This window comes from Cetorhinus maximus, chromosome 28 (genome assembly GCF_964194155.1).
Source record: "Cetorhinus maximus chromosome 28, sCetMax3.hap1.1, whole genome shotgun sequence".
In the NCBI taxonomy this organism is placed as follows: Eukaryota; Metazoa; Chordata; class Chondrichthyes; order Lamniformes; family Cetorhinidae; genus Cetorhinus; species Cetorhinus maximus.
Genome location: NC_135906.1, coordinates 8,374,212 through 8,400,351, shown reverse-complemented (window position 1 = coordinate 8,400,351; position 26,140 = coordinate 8,374,212). Strand labels below are relative to the sequence as shown.

The 26,140-nt window shown below is 41.9% G+C and overlaps 2 protein-coding genes across 4 annotated transcripts in view; one reads left to right on the top strand and one right to left on the bottom strand.

The window, feature by feature from the left end:
• Positions 1-21,168, top strand: part of pbx4 (pre-B-cell leukemia transcription factor 4) — a 372,521-nt gene extending 351,353 nt beyond the window's left edge. For 2 of the 3 annotated variants that reach the window (XM_078531151.1, XM_078531150.1), the window contains exons 7-9: positions 861-973; positions 12,145-12,234; positions 17,207-21,168. In XM_078531151.1, coding sequence (XP_078387277.1) covers positions 861-973; positions 12,145-12,234; positions 17,207-17,299 — 296 coding nt within the window. In that variant the 3' untranslated portion in view covers positions 17,300-21,168. The remainder of the gene's footprint in view (positions 1-860; positions 974-12,144; positions 12,235-17,206) is intronic. The other variant, XM_078531153.1, reaches the window with a different exon arrangement.
• A 1,673-nt stretch (positions 21,169-22,841) lies between these two features.
• The window catches only part of dsn1 (DSN1 component of MIS12 kinetochore complex), a 33,074-nt gene continuing 29,775 nt past the window's right edge, over positions 22,842-26,140 (bottom strand). The window contains exons 12-13 of the mRNA XM_078531086.1: positions 25,923-26,010; positions 22,842-25,046 (exon numbers count right to left, since the gene is read on the bottom strand). Coding sequence (XP_078387212.1) covers positions 24,979-25,046; positions 25,923-26,010 — 156 coding nt within the window. The 3' untranslated portion in view covers positions 22,842-24,978. The remainder of the gene's footprint in view (positions 25,047-25,922; positions 26,011-26,140) is intronic.

The following is a 26,140-nucleotide window of genomic DNA, read 5'->3' as shown; positions in this document are numbered from 1 at the left end:
CCTTAGTCCTTGAAGATGGGCTTACAGTTTAAGCCTTTCTCAGTTAGTGATGCTCAAATACCACAGTTTGGGAGTAATCAGCTATCTTTGCCTCCCTGGCTGGTAGTTCTATTTGAGGTGCTTAACTTCAAGTACAGCTGAGGTGGAAGATCCATTCCTGCTTCCTTATTAGCTATGGACACAGACTGTAAACAGCAGCATATGGGTACACCAGCTTCGGCGAACTTTTGGCCAAAATCTTTAGGCTGCTTTGGTAAAGATTAAAGTAAGTGCACCATTAGTAATATACAAACTGTAACAGCTTGTTGCAATGTTCTTTGGTTAGTGGAGATGTGCTGATCCAGGTTTGGCTTTTTTTTGGGTGTTTTACCATGGACCAGGCTTCCTGTAACAAACACAGTGACATTATACACAACCTACAGTAGATTAGAGCTATAGAGGACTCTTGCCAAACTTTGTGATGGTCCAGGTGCATTGTGTGACTACTTCATTCTTGTCCTAAAGTTACTAATTCTGCATGATGTCTTGACTTTTAAAATATTTTTCAAGGTACTCTTAAACTAGGTTCGATGCTGTCTAAACAATAAAACCTAATTGCTCTCAACTGAAAAGTTATTTTTCCTACTATTAATTAAGTAAATGAATGAGTAAACAAAAATGAACCCTTGCATGTAACTATTTAACAGATATTGTGAGCATGTTGAAAGTTTTAATCTGGGCATTTTGACTGCATGCAGCTTTGTTTCTCAACTAACCCCTTCCTGTTGGCACTTTCAGCTTGTCTCTGTGCTTGGCTCAAGGGGGGACGGTACTGTGTGCGATCTGTGCGTGATTCAGGTACCTGACTCTTTCCTTTCCAGGTTCTTCTGGTTCTTTTAACATGCCAAACTCTGGAGACTTATTCATGAACATGCAGTCACTGAATGGGGATTCTTACCAGGGTTCTCAAGTTGGAGCTAACGTGCAGTCACAGGTAGGCATAGGACGATTTGTTTGGAGTACGGGACATTTCAAAGAGATTAGAATAACAAACCCCACCCACAAAAGAGGAAGCTTCAAAGATGGCCAGAACCTGCTGATGGCTTTGGGAGATCTAAATGGTCAATATCTACAAATGCCCAATTGAGTAATGACAACTACCACCAGATCGTTGAGTATGTGGTCCTCCTAATGTCACTGTGCTTTCTTGCTGAGAAGTCATGATGTGCTCAGTTTCATTACAGGAAGCTCCAATTGTAGATGCTTTTGAATGTGGCATTAGCTGGTCCAAATCTATTTAGTTCCATCCAATATTCATCACTGTTATGCTATGATTAATTTAACTGGAATTATCATCTGGGTGAGCCTTCCCACTAGCCGTATTCCTGAGTAATTGCCCCTTAATAGTTCCACTGGCAAACAGTATGCAGATGATCCACATCAGTTTGAGGGCTTTAGCATTGATGCTGGTCTGTGCTGGTCATACCATGTGCAATAATTGGCCTTAGTGCCTCAGAGCTATTGAGAGATACACCTGTCAGTTTGCTGGCCAGTGAACCCTGCTAAAAAGTTTGTGTTAGTGGTGTGTGAGGACAGGACACTTCCCACAATTGAATTGTCTATCTGGGCTCTTGCAAGAAAGTGGAAGGAAGCTGGCTGCTGTGGAACTGTCCCAGAACAAATACCTTCAGGGCAGGAGAGGAGGAAAGTAGCTGTGTTCTTGATTAAAGCCCTTGGGGGCTTTGCTTGTATAGCAGTGATGCGGAAGTTTTGAACTTGAGCTTCCCCAAGTAGTGCAGGAGGTGAAAGCTGCTGGGCCCATGCCCTTTATGTAAAAAATGGTGGGTTGACCAAGACACACACACACACACACATAGACCATTCCTATGGGTTGTAAAGTGCCACTGTTCCAACTTAAGAGGGAATACTAATATGAAGGATTAACTTGGAAAGAAAAACTTGGAAGGAAAGGACTGAAAGTGAGATGATAGCGCTTTGGGAAGTACGTTTAAAATCCAAAATCTCCTGGTGAAGTAAATGTTACTTTTGCTATGGTGCATTGCTGCCACTGTTTCACCAGTGAAAACTGTTCATGGTGCATTGCAGCTTTAATGATACCCAATATTTAATACAGCATTGCCATTTGGCTTTTTATTTCCTACAGTTTCCCCAACACTTCTCAGTAATCATTCCTCAATTTCAAAAACAAATAAAAATCAATATGAAACAATATAAAGGACAACAATTTGATAGAAATCAAAGGATATTATACGCTCTGTGCAAGTCTTAAGTGTTTAAAATGTAAAGAGAGAATGCCTTAATTGCTGTATAGGGCCTGTCATATAAATTGGTAGTTGATGGTTTATCTTCAGTGCCCCAGTGAAACCTCACCTCAGAATGCCGCGGGTTCAGGTCTCAGAGACCTGAGCACGTAATCTAAGTTGGCATTTGCAGTGTAGTCTTAAGAGAGTGCTGCATTGTCAGAAGTGATGTCTTTCAGATGAAACATTAAGCCGTGTCTGCCCTCTCAAGCGGACATCAACAATCCCACGACACTGTTCAAAGAAGAGCAGTAGAGTTCTGCATTGTGTCCTGGTCAATATTTATCCCTCAACCAACTCCGTCGAAAAGAACAGATCACCTGGCCATTTATTTAATTGTTTTTGTGGGAGCTTATGCTCAAATTGGCTGCCTTGTTTCCCACATTACAACAGTCTCTACACTTCAAAAGTACTTCAGTGGCTATAAAGTACTTTGAGGCATCCTAGTTTGTGAGAGGTGCTGAAGAGAGGCAAGTTCTTTCATTCTTTCCTCTTCCCTACCCCTAGTATTTTTGATGACCCAGTAAAATCCTGTTAAACGTCTCCTTATAGAATCATGGAAGGTTTACAGCACAGAAAGAAGCCACTTAACCCATCGTGTCTGCGCCAGCATAATAACGAGCCACCCAGCCTAATCCCACTGTCCAGCATCTCTTTCATAGCCCTGCGGGTTGCCGCACTTGAAGTGCATATCCAGACACCTTTTAAATATTGAGGGTTTTTGCCCCTACTACCCTTTCAGGCAATGATTTTCAGACCCCTATAACCCCATGGGTGAAAAATGTTTCCTCATCTGAAGACGGTACTCCCTCCAATCCAGCAACTACCACATAGGCCAGTTGAAGAGGAGAAATTACAATCCCTGATCCCACAAAGACCACAGAGACTCAGGCTTCTTTTAACCGGTTTTATTCAAGCATATGCAAGGGAGCCGCAATCATTCCTAAGAATGAAGACCCAGCTCCCTGACTGATTACATTTCATTACTTTTATACTTTTTCTTATCATAATACATTTGAGTACATTTGAATACATCCAATCGGTAACCGACACACAGGTACCATGTTAAAACTATTCTATAGAGTACATAAACGTGTGATTTTGCCAACCAATTATTCTAAAGGACGTATACATAACTATATTATCCAATCAAAATTAAAACATGTACGCAAAGACCTTGGTTCTCACAGCTCAAGACTGTTTGTGTTTCATCAAAGCCCCCTCTTTGTCCATTGTATGATTCCCATATCTAAGCTAAAACTATCTGCCCCTTTCCTATGTGAGAAGGGAGTACACCTAATCTAACTTATGTCCTTTCTTGTGTCTCTAGTCTGACTGTCAAGGCTGTGCGATGTTCATCTGGTAATCGTCAACTCTTAATATATTTAGCAGCCATGTCTGCCTGAAGATTTTAAGTGTTCTTCAGTAAATTCTTACAGTGTTCTCTTTTAGCATTTTTAATTTTCCCCTAACATCATCCCACCTCTAATCCTTCTACCAATCACTTTAAATCTATGCCCCCTAGCCACTCACCACTCTGCTAAAGTAAATAGGCCCTTCCCATCCACTCCAACCAGTGTGCCAGTGAAACTCTGTGAAAGCTGTGCTTCTGCAGTATTTTGTAGATCTGCATAGGTTGTTGCAGGTCTGAATTCTCTCATCTGTTTAACCTGAGACCATGTGTGAGCCTGTAATAGGAAGCAGGCACTTGATGCACTCACGTGCATGCCCGACTGTTGGGTGGGGTGAAATGATCTTGCAGGATAAGAGGTGGAGAGGTGGTTGGGCTGTGGCCTTGGCCAATGGCTTGAACCTACTGAATCTTTGGAGAAGTTAGTAGGTCCCCTCCAGCGGGTCACTTCGTTTTTGTGTGATTGGCTGCATGGGATTCTTACCTGGGCTCAAGTGGGAAGAAGAGGAACTCACGGAATCTGTACTTTTTATTGTGAGTTATCATCCATCTCGATGTGAGCTGGTCCTTCAGATCAGATATTCTGCTTGTTGCAATACATGCCATTCTGTAGTATCAGCTGCCTTAACTGGTTACTGTACTGACATTCATTGGAAGTGACCTGTTAGACAGCACACAGTTATAATTGAGGCTTTATAGCCTTTTAACAATGTCAGGAACATAATGGACACTGCTAGTGGAGATAAATTACCAAGGGAAAGGGACAGGGTTAAGCAGGCCAACATATCCATTATAATCTGAATCAGTGTGTCAATTTTCATCTCTAGATTCCTATTTTCTCCTCACTTCTGACATTTTCAGAACTGACATTTGTTGTTTTGCTTATCCATTGAATGATGAGCTGGTTTTTTTTAACAAATTGGTTTAAAATACAGATTATACCCTTCACTATAATTCAGATGCTGTCTAGTTGTGAGTGAGGACATCCATCTCCCTTTGATGCCCAGTAATGGTCACACTGAAATGCCTTCTGTCGAATATGTCCAAGTGTACTTAAGAATGGATAGGTTTATCTGCACATGGCATTGAAAGTGTGACAGCAACAGATTACAGGTAGACATAGTATCTGAGAGATATATACCAATCGATCTACCTTGGAATTGCATACAGGGAGTTAATACTAGTATTGTTTTCAGCTGAAGTGGAATTAGAAGCCAGTAGATCATTGTGCAGGATGCAGATGTAATTCTGTCTAAATTTTCGTAGTTCCATTTTAAATTCCTATTTCCAAATTTATAATTACAATTACCTACGTAAATTTGTCATGCTGTGATTGCACACTTTTCCCAATGGAGGAGTTTATTTAGTGGTGTTGGAGATTCACAAAACAAAACTTCTTTGTCAGTTTGCAGTCTAAGCCTAGCATATGGAACTAGGAAGTCAATCTTCTTTAGTAGAACATGTGTCTCTAAGATGTGGCATGAAGGAACATTGCCTGGACAGTCCTGCTATACTGTCACCAAAACAAAATGCTGTCAATCCTCAGCAGGGTTTGTCAGTATCTGTGGAGAGGGCAGACAGTTAAAATATGCAGTGTAAACCCTTCATCAGAACTGGAAGATATTACAGATGAACGACACTTAAATAGGAACACACACATACACGTTTTCTCTCTCTCTCACACACACACACACACACACACACACACAAACAACAAAACAACTACAACATGCATTTATATAGCGCCTTTAATGTAATAAAATGTTCCAAAGCACTTCACCAGAATGTTATCAAATAAAATTTGACACCAAACCACTTGAGGCATTAGGACACCATCACGGAGCATTTAAGGGGCATATTAAAGGAGTTGAAGGAGGCAGGGAGGTAAAGGGTAGAAATTCCAGAGTTTAGGGCCTAGCAGCAATGGGAGCAATGGCAATTGGAAATGCGCCACAGCTTGGAATTTGAGGAGTTCAGTGATCTCATAGGGTTCTGGGCTGGAGAAGGTTATAGAGATAGGCAGAGGCAAGTTCGTGGAGGACTTTGAAATTATTATTTCGAAACAGATGCTTCACAGATTTCAAAGTTCCTAACGTTGGATCAAAGAAAAACAGGTGAAAGTTTCAATAGTTTTGCGAAAAAGTGGCATTTCTTTATTCAGTTAAAAATGTGAAAATTGCATTAGAAACAGGAGTGGGCCATTTGGTCCCTGCAACCTGTTTCCCCACACAGTGAGATCACGATTGAATTGTGACCTAATTCCATACACCAGCTTTTCCCCATGTCTTTTAATACCTTTGATTAACAAAAATTCCATAAGCTTCAACTTTAGTTCACAGCCTCTTCTGAGGTACTTAAACAAATGCCTTCTGGAAGTCCATATAGATAATATTGATAAGTATTCCCCTGTCCACTACTTTGTGTCACCTGTTCAAGAATTTTATTCGGGTTTGTAAGGCATGATCTAACCTTTACAAATGCATGCTGGCGCTCTCCGATCAGCTAAATTTTCAGTGTGTTCAGTCACTCTATCTCTAATTATAGACTCTAGAAATTTCCCAAGATTAGATGTTAGGCTAACTGGTCTGTAATTCCCTCTCTGAATTTCCTTAAATACAGAATAGTATGCGCCTTGGTTTGCCTCAGGATCACTTTAGATAGTAGACTTCATGAAACAGTTTGTAACCTCTAACTGTAGGTTTGCTCCTGAGCTGAAAAAGAGGTCATGGGGACAATGGGGAAGGGTAAGATGCACTTGGCGCAGGTTTGGTTCCTAAAAGAGGTAGCTATTGAGATGGTGGATGTATTGGTTTTGATCTTCCACAATTCCCCAGATTCCAGAACAGTCCCCATTGATTAGGAGGAACTTAGGAGCAGGAGTAGGCCATTCAGCTCATCAAGCCATTCATTATGATCATGGCTGATCATCCACTTCAGTGCCTTTTTCCCAAACTATCCCCATATCCCTTTATGTCATTGGCATTTATAAACCTGTCATCTCTACTTTAAACATGCTCAATAACAGCTTCCACAGCCCTCTGGGGTAGAGAAGTCCACAAAGATCCACAGTCCTCTGAGTAAAGAAATTTCTCCTTACCTCTGTCTTAAGTGGCTTCCCCCTTATACTGAAATTGTGTCCCCTGGTCCTAGACTCCCCAATCAGGGGAAACATCTTATCTGCATCTACCCTGTCTAGCCCTTTAAGTATTTTGTAGATTTCATTGAGATCACCTCTCATTCTTCAAAATTCTAGAGAATACAGGCCCAGTTTCTCCAATCTCTCTTCATAAAGCAGTCCTGCCAACCTGGGAACAAGTCTGGTGAACCTTCGTTGCACCCCCTCTATGACAGTAATATCCTTCTCAAAGTAAGGGAACCAAAACTGCACACAGTTCTCCAGGTGCAGTCTAACCAAGGTTCTATATAACTGAAGCAAGACTTCACTACCCCTGTACTCAAACCCTCTTGCGATAAAGGCTAACATTCCATTAGCGTTCCTAATTGTCTGCGGCACCTGCATGTTGGCCTTTGGTGACTTATTGACAAGGACGCCCAGGTCCTTTTGTACATCTACACTTTCTAATCTCTTACCATTTGAGAAATACTCTGTGCATCTGTTCATCCTACCAAAGTGGATAACCTCACAGTTTTCCACATTATATTCCATCTGCCATGTTCTTACTCACTAAATCTGCCCAAACCTTCTTGAGACTATTTTGCATCTTCCTCACAGCGCACGTTCCCAGCTAGCTTTGTATCATCCACGAACTTGGAAATATTTCATTTGGTCCCCACATCCATCATTGATATATATCATGAGCAGCTGGGGCCTGAGTCCTGATCCCTAGTTACAGCCCGCCAATGTGAGAATGACCTGTTTTTTCCTCCTCTCTGTTTTCTGCCTGTTAACCAATTCTTAATCCTTGCCAGTATGTTACCTCCTATCCCATGTGCTTTAATTTTGCTAACCAACCTCCTGCAGGGGACTTTATCAAAAGCTTCCTGACAGTCCAACTATGTCCACTGACTCCCCTTTAGTAACATCCTCAAAAAACTCCAACAGGTTCGTCAAACATGATTTCCCATTCATAAATCCACACTGACTATGCCCAATCAGATCATTATCATCCAAGTGTCCATTTAGCACATCCTGTATAATAGATTCTAGCATTTTCCCTACTGCTGATGTAAGGCTAACAGGTCTGCAGTTCCCTGTTTTCTCTCTCCCTCCCTCCTTAAATAATGGAGTGACATTTGTTATCTTCCAATCTGCAGGAACCATTCCAGAATCTATGGAGTTTGGGAAAATGATCACCAATGCATCCACTATCTCTATAGCAACCTCTGTCAACACTCTGGGATGTAGGTCATCAGGTCCTGAGGACTTATCAACCTTCAGCCCTATTAATTTCTCCCATACAACCTTCTTACTAATACAAATTTCCTTCAACTCCTCATTCTCCCGAGTCCCTTGGACCTCTAAATCTGGGAGATTTCTTGTATTTTCCTCAGTGAAGACAGACACAAAGTAATTATTTAGCTTCTCTGCCATTTCTCTATTCCCCGTTATAAATTCTCCTGATTCTGCATATGATGAACCCACATTTGCCTTAACCATGTGTTTCCTTTTTTCATACCCATAGAAGTATTTACAGTCTGTTTTTTATGTTTTTTGCTAGTTTACTTTCATATTCTATTCTCCCTTTCTTTACCAGTTTCTTGGTCCTCCTTTGCTGTATTCTAGAATCCTCCCAATCCCCAGGTTTACTACTATTTCTGGCAACTTCATAGACCTTTTTTACACTTATACAATCCCTAACTTCCTTTGTTAGCCACGGCTGACTGACCTTTCGTTTTGGGTTTTTGTGCCTTGAAGGAATGTATAATTGCTGTAAACTATGTAATAATACTTTTAAGACGATCCATTGCCTATGTACGGTCATACCTTTTAATGTATTTTCCCAATCCATCTCAGCCAATTTGCCCCTCATACCTTCTTAATTCCCTTTGCTCAAATTAAACACCCTGGCTTCAGATTGAACTACCTCACTTTCAAACATAATGTAAAATTCTATCATATTCTGGCCATTCACCCCTAAAGGTTCTTTTACAGCAAGATTATTCATTAGCCCTTTTTATGTTACATAATACTAGATCTAAAATAGCCTGTTCTGTAGTCGGTTCCTCAACATAATGCTCTGGAAAGCAGCTTATATTAACCTCCACTATTCAAGAAAGGAGTGAAATAGAAAACAGGCCAGATAGCCTGGCATGAGTAGTAGGGAACATGCTTGAATCTGTTATTAAAGGGCATGTTAACAAAAGATTACAATATGACTAGACAGAGTCAAGGGAAATCATGTTTGACAAAGCTGTTAGAGATTTTTTGACATTGTAGCTAGCAGAATAAATAAAGAGGAAATCGGTGGATGCATTGTATTTGGATTTTCAAAAGCATCTGTTTAGGCGCCACACAAAATTGGAGTTCTTGGAGTGGGGGTAATATGTTAGCATGGATTGAGGATTGGTTAATGGACAGAAAACGGAGAATAGGAATAAACGGGTCATTTTCGTACTGGCAGGATATAAATAATGGGTTACTACAAGGATCAGTGCCTCAGCCATAGCAATGACTTAGATGGGGGGAACAGCATGTAATGTATCCAAGAGTGCTGACTATCCAAAGTTAGGGAAGAAAGTAAGCTGTGAGAGAATGCAAAGAGGATGCAGAGGGATATAGACAGACAAGTGAGTGGGCAAGAATATGGCAGATGGAATGTAACGTGGATAAATGTGAAGTTATCCACTATGGAGCGAAAAATAGAAAAGCAGAATATTTTTAAATGGTGAGAGAGTGGGAAATGCTGGTGTTCAGAGGAACCCAGGTGTCCTTGTACAAGAATCACAAAAACATGCAGATGCTGGAAGTAATTAGAAAAACAAATGGTATTGTTAGCTTTTATTACAAATGGCTTGGAGCTTAGGAATGAATACATTTTGCTGCAATTATATGGAGCCTTGGTGAGACAACACCTGGAGTATTGTGTGCAGTTTTGGTCTCCTAATCCTTGGAGGGAGTGCAACAAAAGTTTACTAGGCTGATTCCTGGGATGAGAGGATTGTGCTATGAGGAGAGATTGAGTAGACCGGGCCTATATTCCCTGGTATTTAGAAGAATGAGCAGTGATCTCATTGAAACATATCAAATTCCTCAGGTGATTGACATGATAGGTGGTGGGAGGATTTGCCCCTTGACTGGGGATTCTAGTATTTAGGATCACAGTCTCAGAATAAGGGGTTGACCATTTGGGACTGATTTTAGGAGAAATCTCTTCACTTGAAACCATTGTAGATCTTTGGAATTCTCACAGCCAGAGTGCTCAGTTGTTGAATATAGGTTTTTGGATACTAAGGGATATGTGGATAGTGCCAGAAAGTGGAGTTGAGGTGAAAGATCAGCCATGATTGTATTGGACAGTGGAGCCATTGAATAGCGGACCAAATGACCAACACCTGCTCCTATTTCTTATGTTCTGCTCTGTAAAACCTTGTTACTGTGGCTGCTTTATCAGCCACCAGCATGAACCATTATAGCAGCTTTTAAGAATTTTTTTTGATTCAGCGTACATCATTGCTGACCCGTTATTGCCCATCTTTTGTTTGCAAAGTTCTGGCTCAGTAATAATCCTTCGACGTCACAAAGTGGCTGTGTGATGCTTCCTGAATTCTGCCTCCAGTATTCAGAGTAGGCATTGCCCTGTTTACATAGTATTGCATGGTGTTTGCAGCACAGAAGCAAGCCATTTTAGCCTGACATTGTTTATGTTCAGCCTGAGCCTCCTACCCTACTTCATCTAGCCCTATCAGGGCATCTTTCTGTTTTTTCTCCCTCATGTATTTTATCTAACTGCCCTAAGTAGTTTCCTATTATTTACTACTCCTTGTGGTAACAATGTTTAATTTGAATTGATAAAAATGCCTCCACAAAATAACAGAGATGGGAATTTCAAGCAAACATTTGGAGTGTATCCCATGGTGTAATTTCAGGGCTAAGTATCAATTCTTCAGTAGAAGCAATGCTCAAACCTACCCTTGCTTTTTAGTTCAAAACAGAAAAGAAGTAAAGTCTGAAATGAGCACATTTATACAAAAGAACTTTTCAGCACTTAATTAATTTAATAAGCAGTAACACCTGAGATTTTTCTCCCTTTAAAATATTTTCACCTGAGATACAAGAAACTGCCTTGAAATGCTATCTCAACTCGCCTAAGCAGTGTTATTCTGAATCACAGATCGACATTCAGAGTCTGGTGTTGGAATATGGTGCTGTTTGCAGATTTTATAACTCAGGGTTAATATAAATCTGAAGTGTAAGTGTCCAGATCACCACTAAAATGCGGCCCAAAGGTATTGCTGCTAAACCCATAATTTCAGCTGTCATCTTGGACTCTTCTAAGAAGCTGCCTCTTGTTTATTAAGACTGCCTCCTTTAAAGGTAGATTTCAAATACAATAGTAATACTAGAAGTGAATGAGGCAGAAACTGCTGTGCCATGCGAGAATGGGGTTCCTGTGTCACACCAGGCAACGCTTAACACAGGGCTGGCCACCATCATCTTATGAGACAGAAGGCTACCACCACTAGAAGTGAGTGCTGGTGTTGCTATGCATTTAAATGACTGGTAAAAATGTGACCAACTGAACAAAAAAAAGCAAGTCATACACAGCCTAATCAGTTATGTGAAGCTATTACTGAGAAGAATTGAAGCAATTGCTCGATATCCAGCATGGTTCGCCAATACCTTCCAGTCCAGGGTAACATGCAGTGGAGCTTTCAGCTGCATAACTTCAAGCAGACAAGATACTGTATATCGTGTATCACCATTTTTCACTATTTGCATTGTGGACCCTGTCGACTTCAAACATAATGTACACAATGGCCCCCCTCCAAAATCACACAATAAAATGTTCAGTTGTCAGTTCAATTAAATCTGCTGCCTAATCCATTACCTTTGCAAAATTAACATTAATTTACGAGAAGAGATTCTAAAAGCAAATTGGGAGCAGAAGTTGAATCCAAGTTTGAAATTTGCTTTGCTGTCGGGATTGTTATCGGGGACTGAGATACCCACAGTGTGGCCTGTGAATCAACTTCTACTAACCAGTACAATCAAAATGTTCTCACTTCATCATCATTCACCCGCTGGGATTTTCTAGCCCCGCCCGCTGCCGGGATTGCTCGGTCCTACCAAAGTCAATGGGCTTTTGGCTGGGCCGGCGCATCTCCCCCGGTAGGCCCTGTCACAACAGGGCTGGAAAATCCTGGCCATTGTGAAAATGGGGGCTGGAGGATGAAGAATTGAGACCAATAACTCAGCTTGTTCCCTCTGTAATCTGTGAAGAAACTTCTAAATTGACTTATTGTGTTCTTTAGGTGGATTCCCTGCGTCATGTTATACACCAGACAGGCGGATACAGTGATGAGATGGCGGCAAGCCAGATGTACACCCCAAGACGTATAGATGTAAGGGTCAGCTTTTCTTATTTTAAACTCGTGGCTTTAACCCTTTATGAGTTGAAAGTTCTTTGCCATTTTTTGATTTTTATTCATTCCTAGTTAAGATTGGCTCCTCTCAATCCTCACTCTCATTCTATTGTATGCATTGTTTCTGGGAATGACCAGGGTGTTCTTAATAGAACCTGGCAGCCACCCGTGCTTTCATCACTTGTGACCCTTGGCAGACCTGTTTGTATCTGACCACCATTTACAGCCACCTCTACTTTAAGCCGTACATCAGAGATGGCTTGAGTTTGCCATTCTGAAAGTCAATGGTCCTGTCAGTAAGCAGAATAATGTCTAAACACTTCAATTAACTGGTATCTGACTGTAAGTGTGTGTGTGTTATATGGGGCATTGGTGAGACCACCTCTGGAGTACTGTGTACAGTATTGGTCCCCTTATTTAAGGAAAGATGTAAATGCATTAGAAGCAGTTCAGAGAAGTTTTACTATATTAATACCTGGAATGGGTGTGTTGTTTTATGATGGAAGGATGGACAGGCTAGTCTTGAATTTAGAAGAGTAAGAAGCGACTTGATTGAAACATATAAGAACCTGAGGGGACTTGACAGGTGAATGTGGGAAGGATATTTCCTCTTGTGGAAGAATCTGGGTCACTGTTTCAAAATAAGGGGTCGCCCATTTAGGACAGAGATGAGGAAAAAAAATTTCCCCGAGGGTTGTGAGACTTTGGAAACCTCTTCCTCAAAAAGTGGTTGAGGTAGAGTCCTTGAGTATCTTTAAGGCAGAGGTTGATAGATTATTGATAAGCAAGGGGATGAAAGGTTATAGGCGGTAGGCAGGAATGTGAGGTTAAAATCAGATCAGCCATGATTTTATTGAATGACGGGCTAGGCTCAGGGGGCTGAGTGGCCTACTCCTGCTCCTATTTCATATGTTTGTATGTATGTTGTGTGTGTGTGTATTTGATAGGGTTGTTATGTCTGATGTCAGTGTTGCATCAGTATATGTTACCAAGTTGCATGAAAAGCGTGCCTGGATGCTGTGTCTACCATTTTGTGATTGAGAATGGGACTATAATGGAGCTTCAGATTTCACAGCTTTAGAGGAGCTTCAGGTGAAGTGTGTTATAAATACATCTCAAAACCAAGCAAGCCCACAATCCTGGTTTTAATGAAGGTGGGACAAAGGCAGGGACAGTTGACCAACCTGCTCCCTGGAGGCTGGACACTCATGAAGCTGTGTGCCTTGGATTTGACACCTCTCCCAGGTTTAACCCTGACCATCTGGGTTTCCCAGGTCATGGGAAGCCCAGCAGCTAAAGGGAGGTGAGGAATTCTGTGTGGAAGAGGGGAGTGTCTTTCCAGCATAGCTTGTGGTCCAGGAAGAGCAGGCTGCTGCCTCCTAGCCCCCCTAGGTTGACCTGATTCCCTCCTCACTAGTGTAAACCCTGTTCCCCCAATCCTTGTGACACATGAATGGAACTAGTGTAAACCCCACAGCACCACCGCAGCAGCCCCCCCCCCCCCGACCCTGTGCACATGCTGATAAAACTCTCAAACTGCATGTGAAAACCCACCACACCAACCTTCACACACACAAAATCCCTCCTCCTCTTCCTCCCATTCCTTCCACCATGTGCATGGAAGCCTTCCTCCTCCTCAGCCCCCTACGCAGAGCCCCTCCTCTCTCGTCCCTCAAATGGAACGCCTTACCTTTGATCCACTTGCGCTCAAACGTGCGGAGCCCTTCCACGCTGCCCCGCCCCCACGCACTGAGCCCCGTACTGCCTGGGTGTGGACCCTTCTCCCCTCCACGCAGCCAATCCTCCCTCCTCTTCAACCCTCCCCCATCCACCCTCTGGTGCGGAACCCCCACAGGCAGTATCACGCCCCCTTCCCCTCCACCCCCCACATGGAGCCCTCCTCTTCTCCTCTCATCCTGGGGAATGAGGAAATGGCTATTGAACAAATATTTTGTGTCTGTCTTCACAGAAGAAGCTACAAATTCCATCCCAGAAATAGAGGGTAACCAAGGGGCTAATAGGAGTAATTGATATCAGCAGAGCAAAAGTATTAGAGAAACTCAAGGAACTAAAAGCCGACAAATCCCCAGGACCTGGTGGCCTATGTCCTAAAGTTCTAAAAAAGGTAGCTGCAGAGATAGTGGGTGCATTGATTATGAATTTCCAGAATTCCTTAGATTTGGTCCCAACAAATTGTAAGTTGGCAAATGTAACAACACTGTTCAAGAAAGGAGGGAGAGAAAACAGGGAACTACAGGCCAGTTAGCCTGACATCAATCGTCAGGAAATTATTAAGGAAGTCTTAATAATGCACTTAGGAAATCATGGTAAGATTAGACAAAATCAACATAGTTTTACAAAAGTAATATCATGTTTGAGAAATTTATTAGTGTGTTTTGAGAATGTAACTACTAGGGTAGATAAAAGGAAGCTAGCAGATGTAGTATACTTGGATTTCCAAAAGACATTTGGTAGGGTGCCAGACAAAAAGTTCTTACGCAGTAAAAAGACTTATGGAGTTGGGGCAATATTTCAACAAGGATGAAGGATTAGTCAGTGGACAGTAAAGACGGAGTAGGGATAAAAGAGGCATTTTCAAGCTGGCAGGCTGTGACTAGTGGATTACTGCAAGGATCAGTGCTGGGGCCTCAGCTATTTATAATCTATATTAATGACTTAGACAAAGAGACTAAGAATAATGTATCTAAGTTTGCTGATGATACAAAGCTATGGAAATGTAAACTGTCAGGAGGACACAGGCTGCAAAGAGAGTAGACAAGTTAAATGATTGGGCAACAAGGTTGCAGATTGAGTATAGTGTGGGGAAGTGTGAGGGTATTCGCTATGGTAGTCTTCTTTCAGCTTCTCCCATTTTACTTGATGTCGTCACAATGCTGGTTGTTCACCCTTCTCCATATCCTCCTGTCAGTTACTCATTCCCCTTCCAATCCTGCTACATTTAAGTCTCCCACTGCCACATCTTTCTATCTAGTCTCAGGCCTTCCTCCTCTTCTTCTCGCCAGTCCTATCTCCATCTCTCGCTTCACCTTATTTCCTCTCTCCTGCCCCAACAGATGACCATCCCATTTCAATCTCTTCTCAGCTACTTTCTTTGATGCTCCCACAATCTTCGCTGACCCCATGTTGTGCTTTTTCCTGATCTTGTCCTTTCTCGTTACTCCACACATCCATCTCAGACTCTGTATCTCATTAGTATCTGGCCGTTGTTCCACTCTTTTTGATGTTGCCCAAGTTTCTGTACGATATAACCAGTCCGGTCTCAACTGTCTTGTAGTTTCTTCCTTTCAGTTTCAGAAATACCTTTTGAAGGGAAATGGCATGTTGGCTGTTATTGCAAGAGGATTCAAGTACAAGGACAAATAAGTCTTGCACAGGGATTTGTACAGGGTAACCTTGGCGTACTGTGCACAATTTTGGTTTCCATTTTTAAGGAAGGATATCCTTGCCTTGGAGGTAGTACAGGGAAGGTTCACTAGACTGGTTCCTGGGATGAGAGGCTTTTCCAGTGATGAGAGGCTGGGTAAATTGGGTCTATACTCTCGGAGTTTAGAAGACTGAGAGGTGATCTCATTGAAGCACAAGATTCTGACGGGGCTTGATGGGGTAGACACTCAGAGTTTGTTTACCCTGGCTGGGGCATCTAGACCATGGTGGGGAGGGACACCCTGAGGATAAGGGGTCAATCATTTAAGACTGAGATAAGGAGAATTTTTTTCACTCAAAGGGTTGTTGAAGTTTTGGAATTCTCTACCCCAGGGGGTTGTGGCTGCTCCATCGTTGAGTATACTCAAGGCTGAGATAATTAGATTTTGGTCAGAAATCGAGGGTCATGGGGAGCATGAAAGTGAAGTTGAGACAGCAGATTAGCCATGGTCGTACTGAATGGCAGATGGGCCGAATGGCCTACTGCTCCTATTTCTTATGTTCTTGCGGAACCTTCCCCTCTTTCTCTCCACAGCCAACCCCATATAAAAACCTCTTCTTAGCCCCCTCCCCCACAGAACACCCTCCTACCCCCTGCATTCACCCCAGTCTCCATATCTACCCCAAATAGTTTTCAATGCCCCACCATTATCCCCTGCCCCTAAAACCCACATGGTGCTTAGACCTGATCTCTACCATTATTGAGCTTATCTGGGCTGCAGCCTTTCCTTTGGCCTAGAGTCTCATTGCGTTGAACGTATTTTGTCCATTGCACTGGATTTACCTGGAGTATTTGATTAATATTGAATGGGGCTGTGGAACCTGTAACTAAAATATTCAGCGTGAAAAGACAATGTATGTCAAAACAGTTGATTCATTGGAGAATTCCACATCAATTCCTGCTGGAATTGCTGATCTCTTATCCAACTGGTAGATTGAGCTAATCACACTGAGCGACACAGATAAGAGTGAATTCTTTCTATCGTGGCTGTAAGGAATTTTCTTTTACTTTCTTCCATTTTCGTCTCATGGTTGGTTCAACCTAAGGAATCATTGCATAAAACTCCCAGGTGCTGTGTGGTGTGACAGTTTATCAACACAATGACGCCACAGGACTTTGCTGAACTTCACACTGGGACTTGTCATGACTGACAGACTCACTCAAACTTCCCAGGAGCTGGTGAGCGAGAGGTCTCAGCAAGGTCTGGGAAAGGAATCCCTTCCTGCATTGCTCGATGTATCTCTTGGCAGGCAAACTATGAATGCAGTCCTGGAGAAGCCCCATCCTTGTGTACTGTGAATAACATGAGCCCTGGGGTGAACTGCAGACAGGGGCAGAACTGTTAGGAACCAAAAAGCTTTCAGTTGAATGGATGGAATGTTGATTATGACTATTTTAGTAAAATGTGAAAGGGTACGATTGTGACCTGTTGCAACGATGTAGACCCAGAGGGAGCAGGCACAAAGAATGAATGAGTTTGACCCTGACTGCTCTTCTTTTTCACAGGCTAATGGCAGCTGGCAGGATGCTACTACCCCATCTTCTGTGACTTCACCCACTGGAGGACCCGGCAGTGTCAACTCAGACACTTCCAACTGATGAGCTGTCAGCGATCATCCACTGCCCACTGGCTTTCATTTCACTTGACCCATAGGATGAGAAGAATTTGATTCCAACCTGATTTCATTGGAAGGGTCATTGGGATTCTTTCTTGGGTAGAAGCTCCCTGCCACCTATTTGTAAATATAGTAGGACAAGAAAAGGTATTTATACATTTTTCACACAATTGAGTGCAGCCAATTACCTCACTGTAAAACCCTTTTAAAACCAATAGAGGAATGCTTCCTGTTTAGGTTACAGTGCTTACACACTACCTCTCAGCAATATACACTAGACTTACGCTCATACTTTAGCCATCACCTTACGTTTGTGAGTTTTATCCCATCCCTTGAACCTCTATCAGTGTTGCAATGTGCAAGTTTAAATTCAGCTCCACGGGTCAGCTGTATTAGGAAAACAGTTCACTAACAGACTGATGCATGAAAATAAAACCCAAGTTATTACTGCTTTTAAAAGTCTCTGCTCCTAAGTGAGCAGGTGTTTAGCTGTGTTTTGTGTAGGTTGAAGTGACTGCAGAAACAGACATCGAACCCTACACTGACCATGTGATTGTTGTGGGGTATCCAGGTCTACTCAACTAATGCAGACTGACTTTTTTTTGCTAATGACGTGTTAGTCTTTAGTGTCTGACTAGAAGTTAGTATTTGGTTTTATGGATGTACAGAGCAGCTCTGAATCTGGCTAGGAATCAAACATAATATTTCTCAGGGCTGATTTTAGACCACTTCCTCTTCAAGCTTGGCAGCAGTGGACAAAAGATAGGCACCACTGTGTTTAAGACAGGTGTTTCAGGAATATATACAGGACATTTGGGAATATGGAGCACCGTGTTTAAAAAAGGAAAACTCATTGTGCAAGGATAATTGAAGGATGGACCTCAGTCACCCTGTGGAAAGTCTCTGTTGGTGACTGGGCTGACTCAGACCTGGTCTGCACTTTCCCGTATGATTTTGATGTTGGAGCAGTGAGGTAGCACTGTGCCTGGTGACAGCTGATACTGTTCTGCACTGTTCTGCACAGTGTGAATGTTAACAATGGCCAAAGCCCTTTATTAACTTTTTCTTAAAATTGAAATTCACTATGTAAAGGAAAATAGAAATAATGGATAATAGATTTTTGTTAGTTATTGTGACCTTATGTACTCTGTAGTTCCATCCCTTAGTTACCCTTTATCAGAAATCTGCTTTTCTGATTGAGTCCCAGTTAGTACAGCCTTTTGTGTAAACTCCTTCTCTGTTTCAAAATTGCAAAGTTACTGGATTGTTTTCAATGGGGAAAAGGAATTATTGGACAACTCTTGGAATCACAGTATAGAATAAAACAGTCCATGATATAAATGGAATGAACAGTGGGAGACAGAAGCATTTTATCCAGTAGGGATGAGGAAGTCTTCTAGTGTGGTAACTAGAAATTAAATGGAGTTTGAAATGCTGAGAAAGTTTACTTTAGTAAAGTGATGTCGGACTGCAGGAATGGTCTGTGCCCAGGACTGGCACTTTCCAATGTTTCCACTTGGGATTTTATAAATCATTCGACATAGACTGTCAAAAGTAACCTTATATTGAAAAACAAGATTGGAGTTGTGACATTCCTGAAAATCAGTCCTTTTTGTAGTTGCCTTCTGTGTGCAATTAATGTCTATCCAAATCTACACTGCCTGTACCAAAAATCTCCATAACACACAGACGCTCACACAAAAAGTACACATGGTTCAGCTTTACTAACTTTTTTAATCTTCCGTTTCTGGCGTTCTGTCTCGATGGTTGTGGTGTTTGAACTTTTGAAATTTGATGTCATTGTAAAAATTCTAAATCCCAAAGGTAATTTTTACTCTGTGAGCGTGCAGACTCAGTTACTGTAAATGTAAAGACATGACTGATTGAAGTTTCAACAGGACTCTGTCCCAGACAGATTCCCGAGCTCTTTTTTAAAAAAAAATGTGGAAGCTGAGCTTTTCATTTGCTGCAGGACCCTTCCTGCCCCCTAAATGTTACACGTGTTTTGCTATGAATGTATTCAATCCCTATGAAGCTTTAGGCTGCTGTTTCTGTGCGTTGGTCCAAGGTGATCTGTGCAGATTTTGGATTTGGAAGTTATGGAACACTGTTGGAAGATCACACTGTGGAAAAACTCAAACTGCAGGACGGCTGTGTAAGAGTCGGGAAATCTGGGATGACTGGGAGCGCAAACAAAAGAACTAGTCAGTTGCTCCCTGAAAAAGTTCCAACTTTAAAAAAAAATAGCCTCATAAGTAATTTTTCTTTAATTGCAAGGTACTTTTGTTGGCATCCATGTAATTTTCAGCAAGTGGAAGATTTATAGGAATCGGATGAAAATCTGATAGGAAAGTCTGAAATGTATTCGGCCTTGGACAGCCTGCTGTTGCAGCTGCTAACCACAGGAGTGCAGAATTCCCATCTCAGCACTGATCACTTTAGACCTCGGCATAAGATGCTGCGTTAACTTGTTGAGCCGCCACCAGTAGATGACCAAGACTCAAATAATAGTTGAACTTACATTCATTCTGGATGTGTTCTGCACGCCTAATGTTTACAGTGTTTCAATCAGTGGCCAACATGGTGGCGTAGCCTTTCCAAACTATCTGCCGATTACAGAAAGGGTCCTACAGTCCTGATCATTTTATTTCACTCTGGAAGAGTGAAGCAGTGTAAAGCTCCATTAATCTGAGATTGTGATCCACTAACGTAAATCAACGTTCAATTCGAAAGAAATACAAGAGATTTCTGTTTATTCAGATGGAACCAGAGGGTTGGAAAACATTTTTAAAGAAAATGATTTTAATCTGACCATTTAATCCTTGCCATTTTTCTATCAACAAAATATAAAAGTGGAAATTGAGGTTGCAACTGCAGTTTGTGCAGGGCATAATTTGTCAGGAGGGCATCTTTCTAAAAGCAGCCCCTTAATTCCACTAACACCAGTCGATCCAGTGTCAGTTTCTCTTTCACAGGGCGAGAAACCTTACATGGTAATGATGCTCCCTCCTCATCCTGCACTTATAATTTGCATTTTTGGTGTATGGGGTGGGGAAGTCAACTACATATACAGAGATGTTCTAAACACACCAATCTTATCGATAGCTTCTGTTTATAAAACATTTCATTTGAAAATTGAATTTGCTATTTTTTTCCCAAGTTTTCTCCTACCAGTTGGGAGTTTGGTCTCACAAAGGTACTTGTAACAGCAGTAACAATACACTGTCAACTATTGATCACGAATAATGCAATGATTTATAACTAATCTTACAAAGTCACATTTAAAAATTTAATAGAAATCAGAGTGCTGGCAAGATGAGTCATTAATTATATTTGTGGTTCAGAGACACCAATACTTAGTACCTCAGATTTTTAAAACAAAGCTTTCTTTTAATAAAAAGTTCAGAAACAAAACTAGGTAGGAGCTGGCAACAGGAAATAAAGTAGCATTATTGAAAATACAAGAGAAGTCAGACTACGTGAAATCTCAGTAGACCATATACTTTCATTAGTAATAGAATAACACCATTCCAAATGGGCAGGATCGTACATCTGTTTAAATAGAAGTCTACTGTATTAAACTTTTTATGAAGATAAAAGAAAACTTTAAAAAAGAAAAATGTATAAAATTTGCTTTTAAAACTTTTGGAAAGTAACTGTGAGCACGGTGGGTCCTTTTTTCAGTTACTGGAATGGGTTCATGCCTTGGCAAACCTTTTCCTTCAAAACTAGATACTGTGTAAACGGCTTGATAGCAGTTTTGAAAAAAATGTTAAGGAAGAGGTGTATTGCGTTTTTATTTGTATGGTTAACACAAAACAGAATAAAACATTTCTTTTGCCACAAACCAAATCTGTTGTGGAATTTAGTTATAAATTTGTTTTATGCGACAGAAGAATTTTTGTATTGCACCTACTTAATATAGCAGCAGATATGTTCTGGACCCTGACTAGGGTTGGAACGGGTGCTGGTTGAAGGATGGTTGAGAGTTTCCAGGGATAGGAGGACCGGGCGATTGGGAGTAGACCCAATGGAAACGAACACCACTGGCAGGGTGATTTGCACCCTTTGTGTTCCAACAATGCCCAGGCCACTGGAGCCTGCTCAATCTTACCCATATTCCATGTTATAATTTTGATGATTTAACCCTGTCCTGTTCTCCACTCAATCATTTGACAGTATTATTGTATTTCTTTTCCTGCATTTTTCTCTTCCTCCTGCTTGCTTTTTAAACATGGCTGATTTGTAATATCTTGTTGTCCTGGGAAAGCAACTGAAATAAACTTGTACATTCAGTTGCACCTGAACCGGTTAAATAGCCTCATTGTTACTGATCTCACCTACAGAAATAGAATGTAAAGGAAAACTGGTAAGCAGCAGGAGAGATTGATTTAAGTGCGTGCAGGCCCCTATTAATAGCTCACTAACAGGTTTACTGATTTTAAAACTGGGACATTCCATGTTGCTGGATAAGCACATATAGGGACTTCCCTGGGGAGATGGAAAACAGCAATTAGCAGCAAGGACTGCACCAGAATAGTGGTACTTGCACATTAATGATATGCAGGTTTTGAGTCAGTTCACCATCACTTTCTTACTGGAATTTAATGCTTGTGGGTACACAGAAACCTGCATCTGTTTCCCAAGCATCAGCTAATGGCTGCACTGCAGCATTCAAATCTAAAGGTACCCTGAATCCAGCCATGTGTAAATCCTGCAGTGTCAGTCAATGGAAAAGATATTGTTTTCGAACAATTTAAAATATACACAGAAATAATTCAAATACAAAAATTTAAGTCCTGCACCAAAGGCTGAGTGAAGCATAGGACACCACAGAAGGTGATGTGAATTAAAGAGCTACTTAGCTGGAACTAATATGTTTAAATACCTGCTCATTGTAGGAGGCAGATTGAGGGAATGGTAAGGAGTTTGTTTCAGGAACGAGATGGTGATTTAAACAGCATACAGGGAGGAGTGTGTCATGACTATATTAGGTTGTGACTCCCACCAACACATTTCCAGTGCCCACAAGTTTGACAATCCTCCATCAGTGAAAATAAACTTTATTCTTGTACAAACTTCTGCAGTGATGGGTTTTTATTCATTCTTGGGATGTTGGCATCTGGGTAACACTGACATTTTACTAGCCTTGATAACACACAGTTGCACTATCTACAAGATATACTGAAGCAACTCACCGAGGTTCCTTTGACAGCACCTTCCAAACCCACCACCACCTGCAAGTTCCCCTCCTAGCCACACACCATCCTGACTTGGAACTATATTGCCATTTCTTTGCTGTTACTGGGTCAAAATCCTGGAACTCCCTTCCTAAAAGTATTATAGGTGTGGCTACACCAGATGGTTCAAGGTGCCTCACCATCACTTTCCTAAGGCAATGAGGGCCGAGTGACAAATGCTGCATTGCCAGCAACATCCACATCCTGTGAATGAATAAAAAAGGTGGTGACAATATCAGGCCTTCTTGAACTGCTGCAGACAGCACTTTGATTTGCTGGCCCATTGCAAAGGCTGTTAAGATTCAGCCCTGTTGGCTTGGGACTAAGTATTCTTTAGGGAGGGAATCCTTGTCCAGTTGGGTTTCAAGAACAATCTGACAGCTTCTTGAGTCAGTTTTGCTGATGAGCTCACTGTTTAGTTTAAATAAACTCGAGTCAAATTCTCAAATGACCACAGCAGTATTTGAGCCTACATTCTCTGGAATATTAGTTCAGTAAATTGCCACTAACAATCCTCACTCATGGTGTGGTTAAATACAATTTAGGGGTCAAGGATGGCACACGACTTTTTTAAGACACTGGATAAAACTGAACAGTCAGGAGCAATCTTTGTGGAAATCACACTTTAATGTACAATCTACTATACAAATTACAAACCATATAGAGAAAGTTAACTGCAGTTAAGGAACAAATATTTGAAATCTGGAAGTAGAAGGCAAGAATGCCACCAACACACCGACTTAAATACTTAGGGGAAGGGGAGTAGTATCAAGTGTTTCATTCCTGTGCTGTGGACACTGATTTTCACAGGCTCTTGGTTTTCTCATCTCAGAACCACTCACTCTCGTAACTGAAGTTGGGTTGGTCAGATCTACCTTGCAATAGTAACCACTTTTCAAAACAAGCTCTCCTGGCCAGTTAGTGCTCCAAAAACGTTTGCTATTTAAGAAAGAAAATGTCTACCCAAGGGATGAAATTTCCCTTTCAGTACGACAAATTTTCTATTTGCAAATATTAAGCACAAAATCTGACAAATGGCTCAGATGCAGAAATGTAATTCCTTAATTGTGTCCAAGTTAAGATTTTAAAATTGATCCAGGAAGGTTGCAGCTTCCTCTCCTGCTCAGTGTTGGGTTTAGTTGAGATTCAGGTAGAGACATAGAACAATAACCATAAGTGGTCTCCCCATCACTATCCAGCCACCTCTGCTACTGGAAACCATGAACAAGGTGAGGCAAAGCTTGGGCTAGAGGCTCCCTACACTCCCAACTCTCTACGTGCACACGTCAATGCTGGCTACTGCAACAAGCCCTGTGGGAGACTGTGTAGCTGGATTTCAGGATAATGGTGCTTGTAGCAAAATGACAGAAAGAATCTGGAATGTTTTCCATTCAGTTGATGATTCATTAATTTGAGTATTGCTGAAAAGAGACATGTCTAAGCTTTTCGTTATACTGTATGTGAAGAGTGTGCCAATTGGTTGGCAAGTGGACTCTGGTAAAGGCATTGCCCTGAGAAATGAGTCAGCGCATGGCTGTCACTTATTTTGTTTAGCTGAAACAGGTGCAATAAGTGTCCATGTTCTTTAATACACAGGGCCCTGATCTTTGCAGACAGAAAGAACATGTACACATATTGAGCCTGTTTCAGCTAAACAAAATAAGTGACAGCCATTCGTTGTCTCATTTTTCAGCAATACTCAAGTTCTGTACTACCAAATAACTATTTGAATCGTTAATTCCTAATTTTACAATGTGGGCTCAAACCAAGTCCTTGCACATTTCAATCCAAAATGTCCGCAGCTGCTCTGGTATTAGGTTAATAAACCGCAATCTTACGACAGGTTTAAAGGCTTTTGTTGGAGGCTGGCTTCCCTCAGGTTTCAGCTCTTAATCACATTAGTTTCAATTCAATCTCTTTCTGACTTCCTCCTGCCCTGAAAGCAAGGAGCCTGATGGTCCCACGGCTCTTTCATACTTTGACTGAATGACCATTCTTAACAGAAGACTAGTCAGCAAGCATCAGCAGGGTAATCCACAGCCAAGTGAGGAACTGGCCCTACTCTATATTCCTGCACAGACATCATCACTGCTTAGTGATCCACCAGGACCCATCCTGTTGTCTCCCTGCTTGTTCACCATCTATAGTTCCGTCCATGCAGGATGTGTGAAACTAAATGCTAAATTACAGAGGCTGCCTTTCACTGCGGAGCTCTAACTGGGGAAGTAGGGTGGGTGGGTGGGGGGGGGAAGCATCACTAGCTTAAGTGTCAGTATAGGGTGTTAAAAAGCAGTAAAGTCTCAGGTAAGATCCTAAGCAAAGTCCAGGTTCCTTCAGCATGCTTCAGGTCACAGCCCCACAGGCATTTAAAGCCCAATGAGAAGATATCCTCTCAGCTCAATGGCCACCTCCGCTCTCTGCATTACTCCTTCATAGCCATTAGAAATTTCTGTACCGGTCGCTGCTCCAGCCCTTCGAATGTTCTGGATGCTGCAGGAGAAAGGAGAAACTCTTGTGATTTTTGTTTCACCAACTGGAGTATGCCAAACAATCTACAAGGGTGGCACTCACACCATCTGCCCACTTCACCTCCAATCAATTGAGGCCCTTACCACACAGTTTTTGTTGGCTCTGTGGCCGGGGGTTAAATCAGCTTGCTCTCCTCTGTTGCAGTACAGACACTATCTCATTGCCAATGAGTGGGCCAATTGGCTTCTCCAGATACTGTCATTATGGGTCTGGCAATGGAGCAGCATTCGCTTCAAGCTGCAGCTTAGAGTATGGCCTTCAACACCAAGTTAGCGAGCAGCAGTGTTCTAGACAGTCATCAGACTACATTACAAAACCCCTGACCACAGGGCAGGGCCTCCACAAACACTGGGATACCGTCAGACACCATCTTCATAATGGATTGCAGTACAGCAGTAAAGTCCATTTCAAAGCAAGGGACAAATCTTACTTTTATGATGATTGGTGTCTCCAGAGTGTGTGTTCATATTATGGATACAAATTATTTACAAGACAAATGAAAGCCTTAGACAGTCGCAAGACAATTCAAGCTGAACACTACCCCAGTCAAAGCCCAGACAGCAGGTGATTCAACCGCTCAGTGCTGTTCTGAAGCTGTGCGAGGAGATGCTTAGAAACAGTTTGAATGATTTTGCTTCCTTAACCTCGAGCCCCCCCCCCCGCAGTCAGGAAATCCTGGGGACATGAGAGTGAGAAGCGGCGACTGGCAGAAAGCCAGGTGTGCCTCAGAGTAGCTTTCAGATCCAGCAAATTCCACCATCTTATTGTGATATCTGCAGGTGAGTTTAATGTGAAAGCCTGACTCTGAGCACGACAGAAAGCAGCGGAAAAACTCACCCAGCTCTTCAGATATACTTTGCAGGCACGAGTCCCATTCCTGTCTGGCTCTGGTGATCAGATTCAGGGTTAGCTGCAGCTGGTCCATCTACAAGAGATCACAATGGAATAACCGAATATCACTGAAATCTCACAAAAACATTTCAAACATCAAGGACAGGGAAGTACACTGTGCTTTAGACCACAAACTCAACAGTCTAGCCGCAGCCGACTCGAAT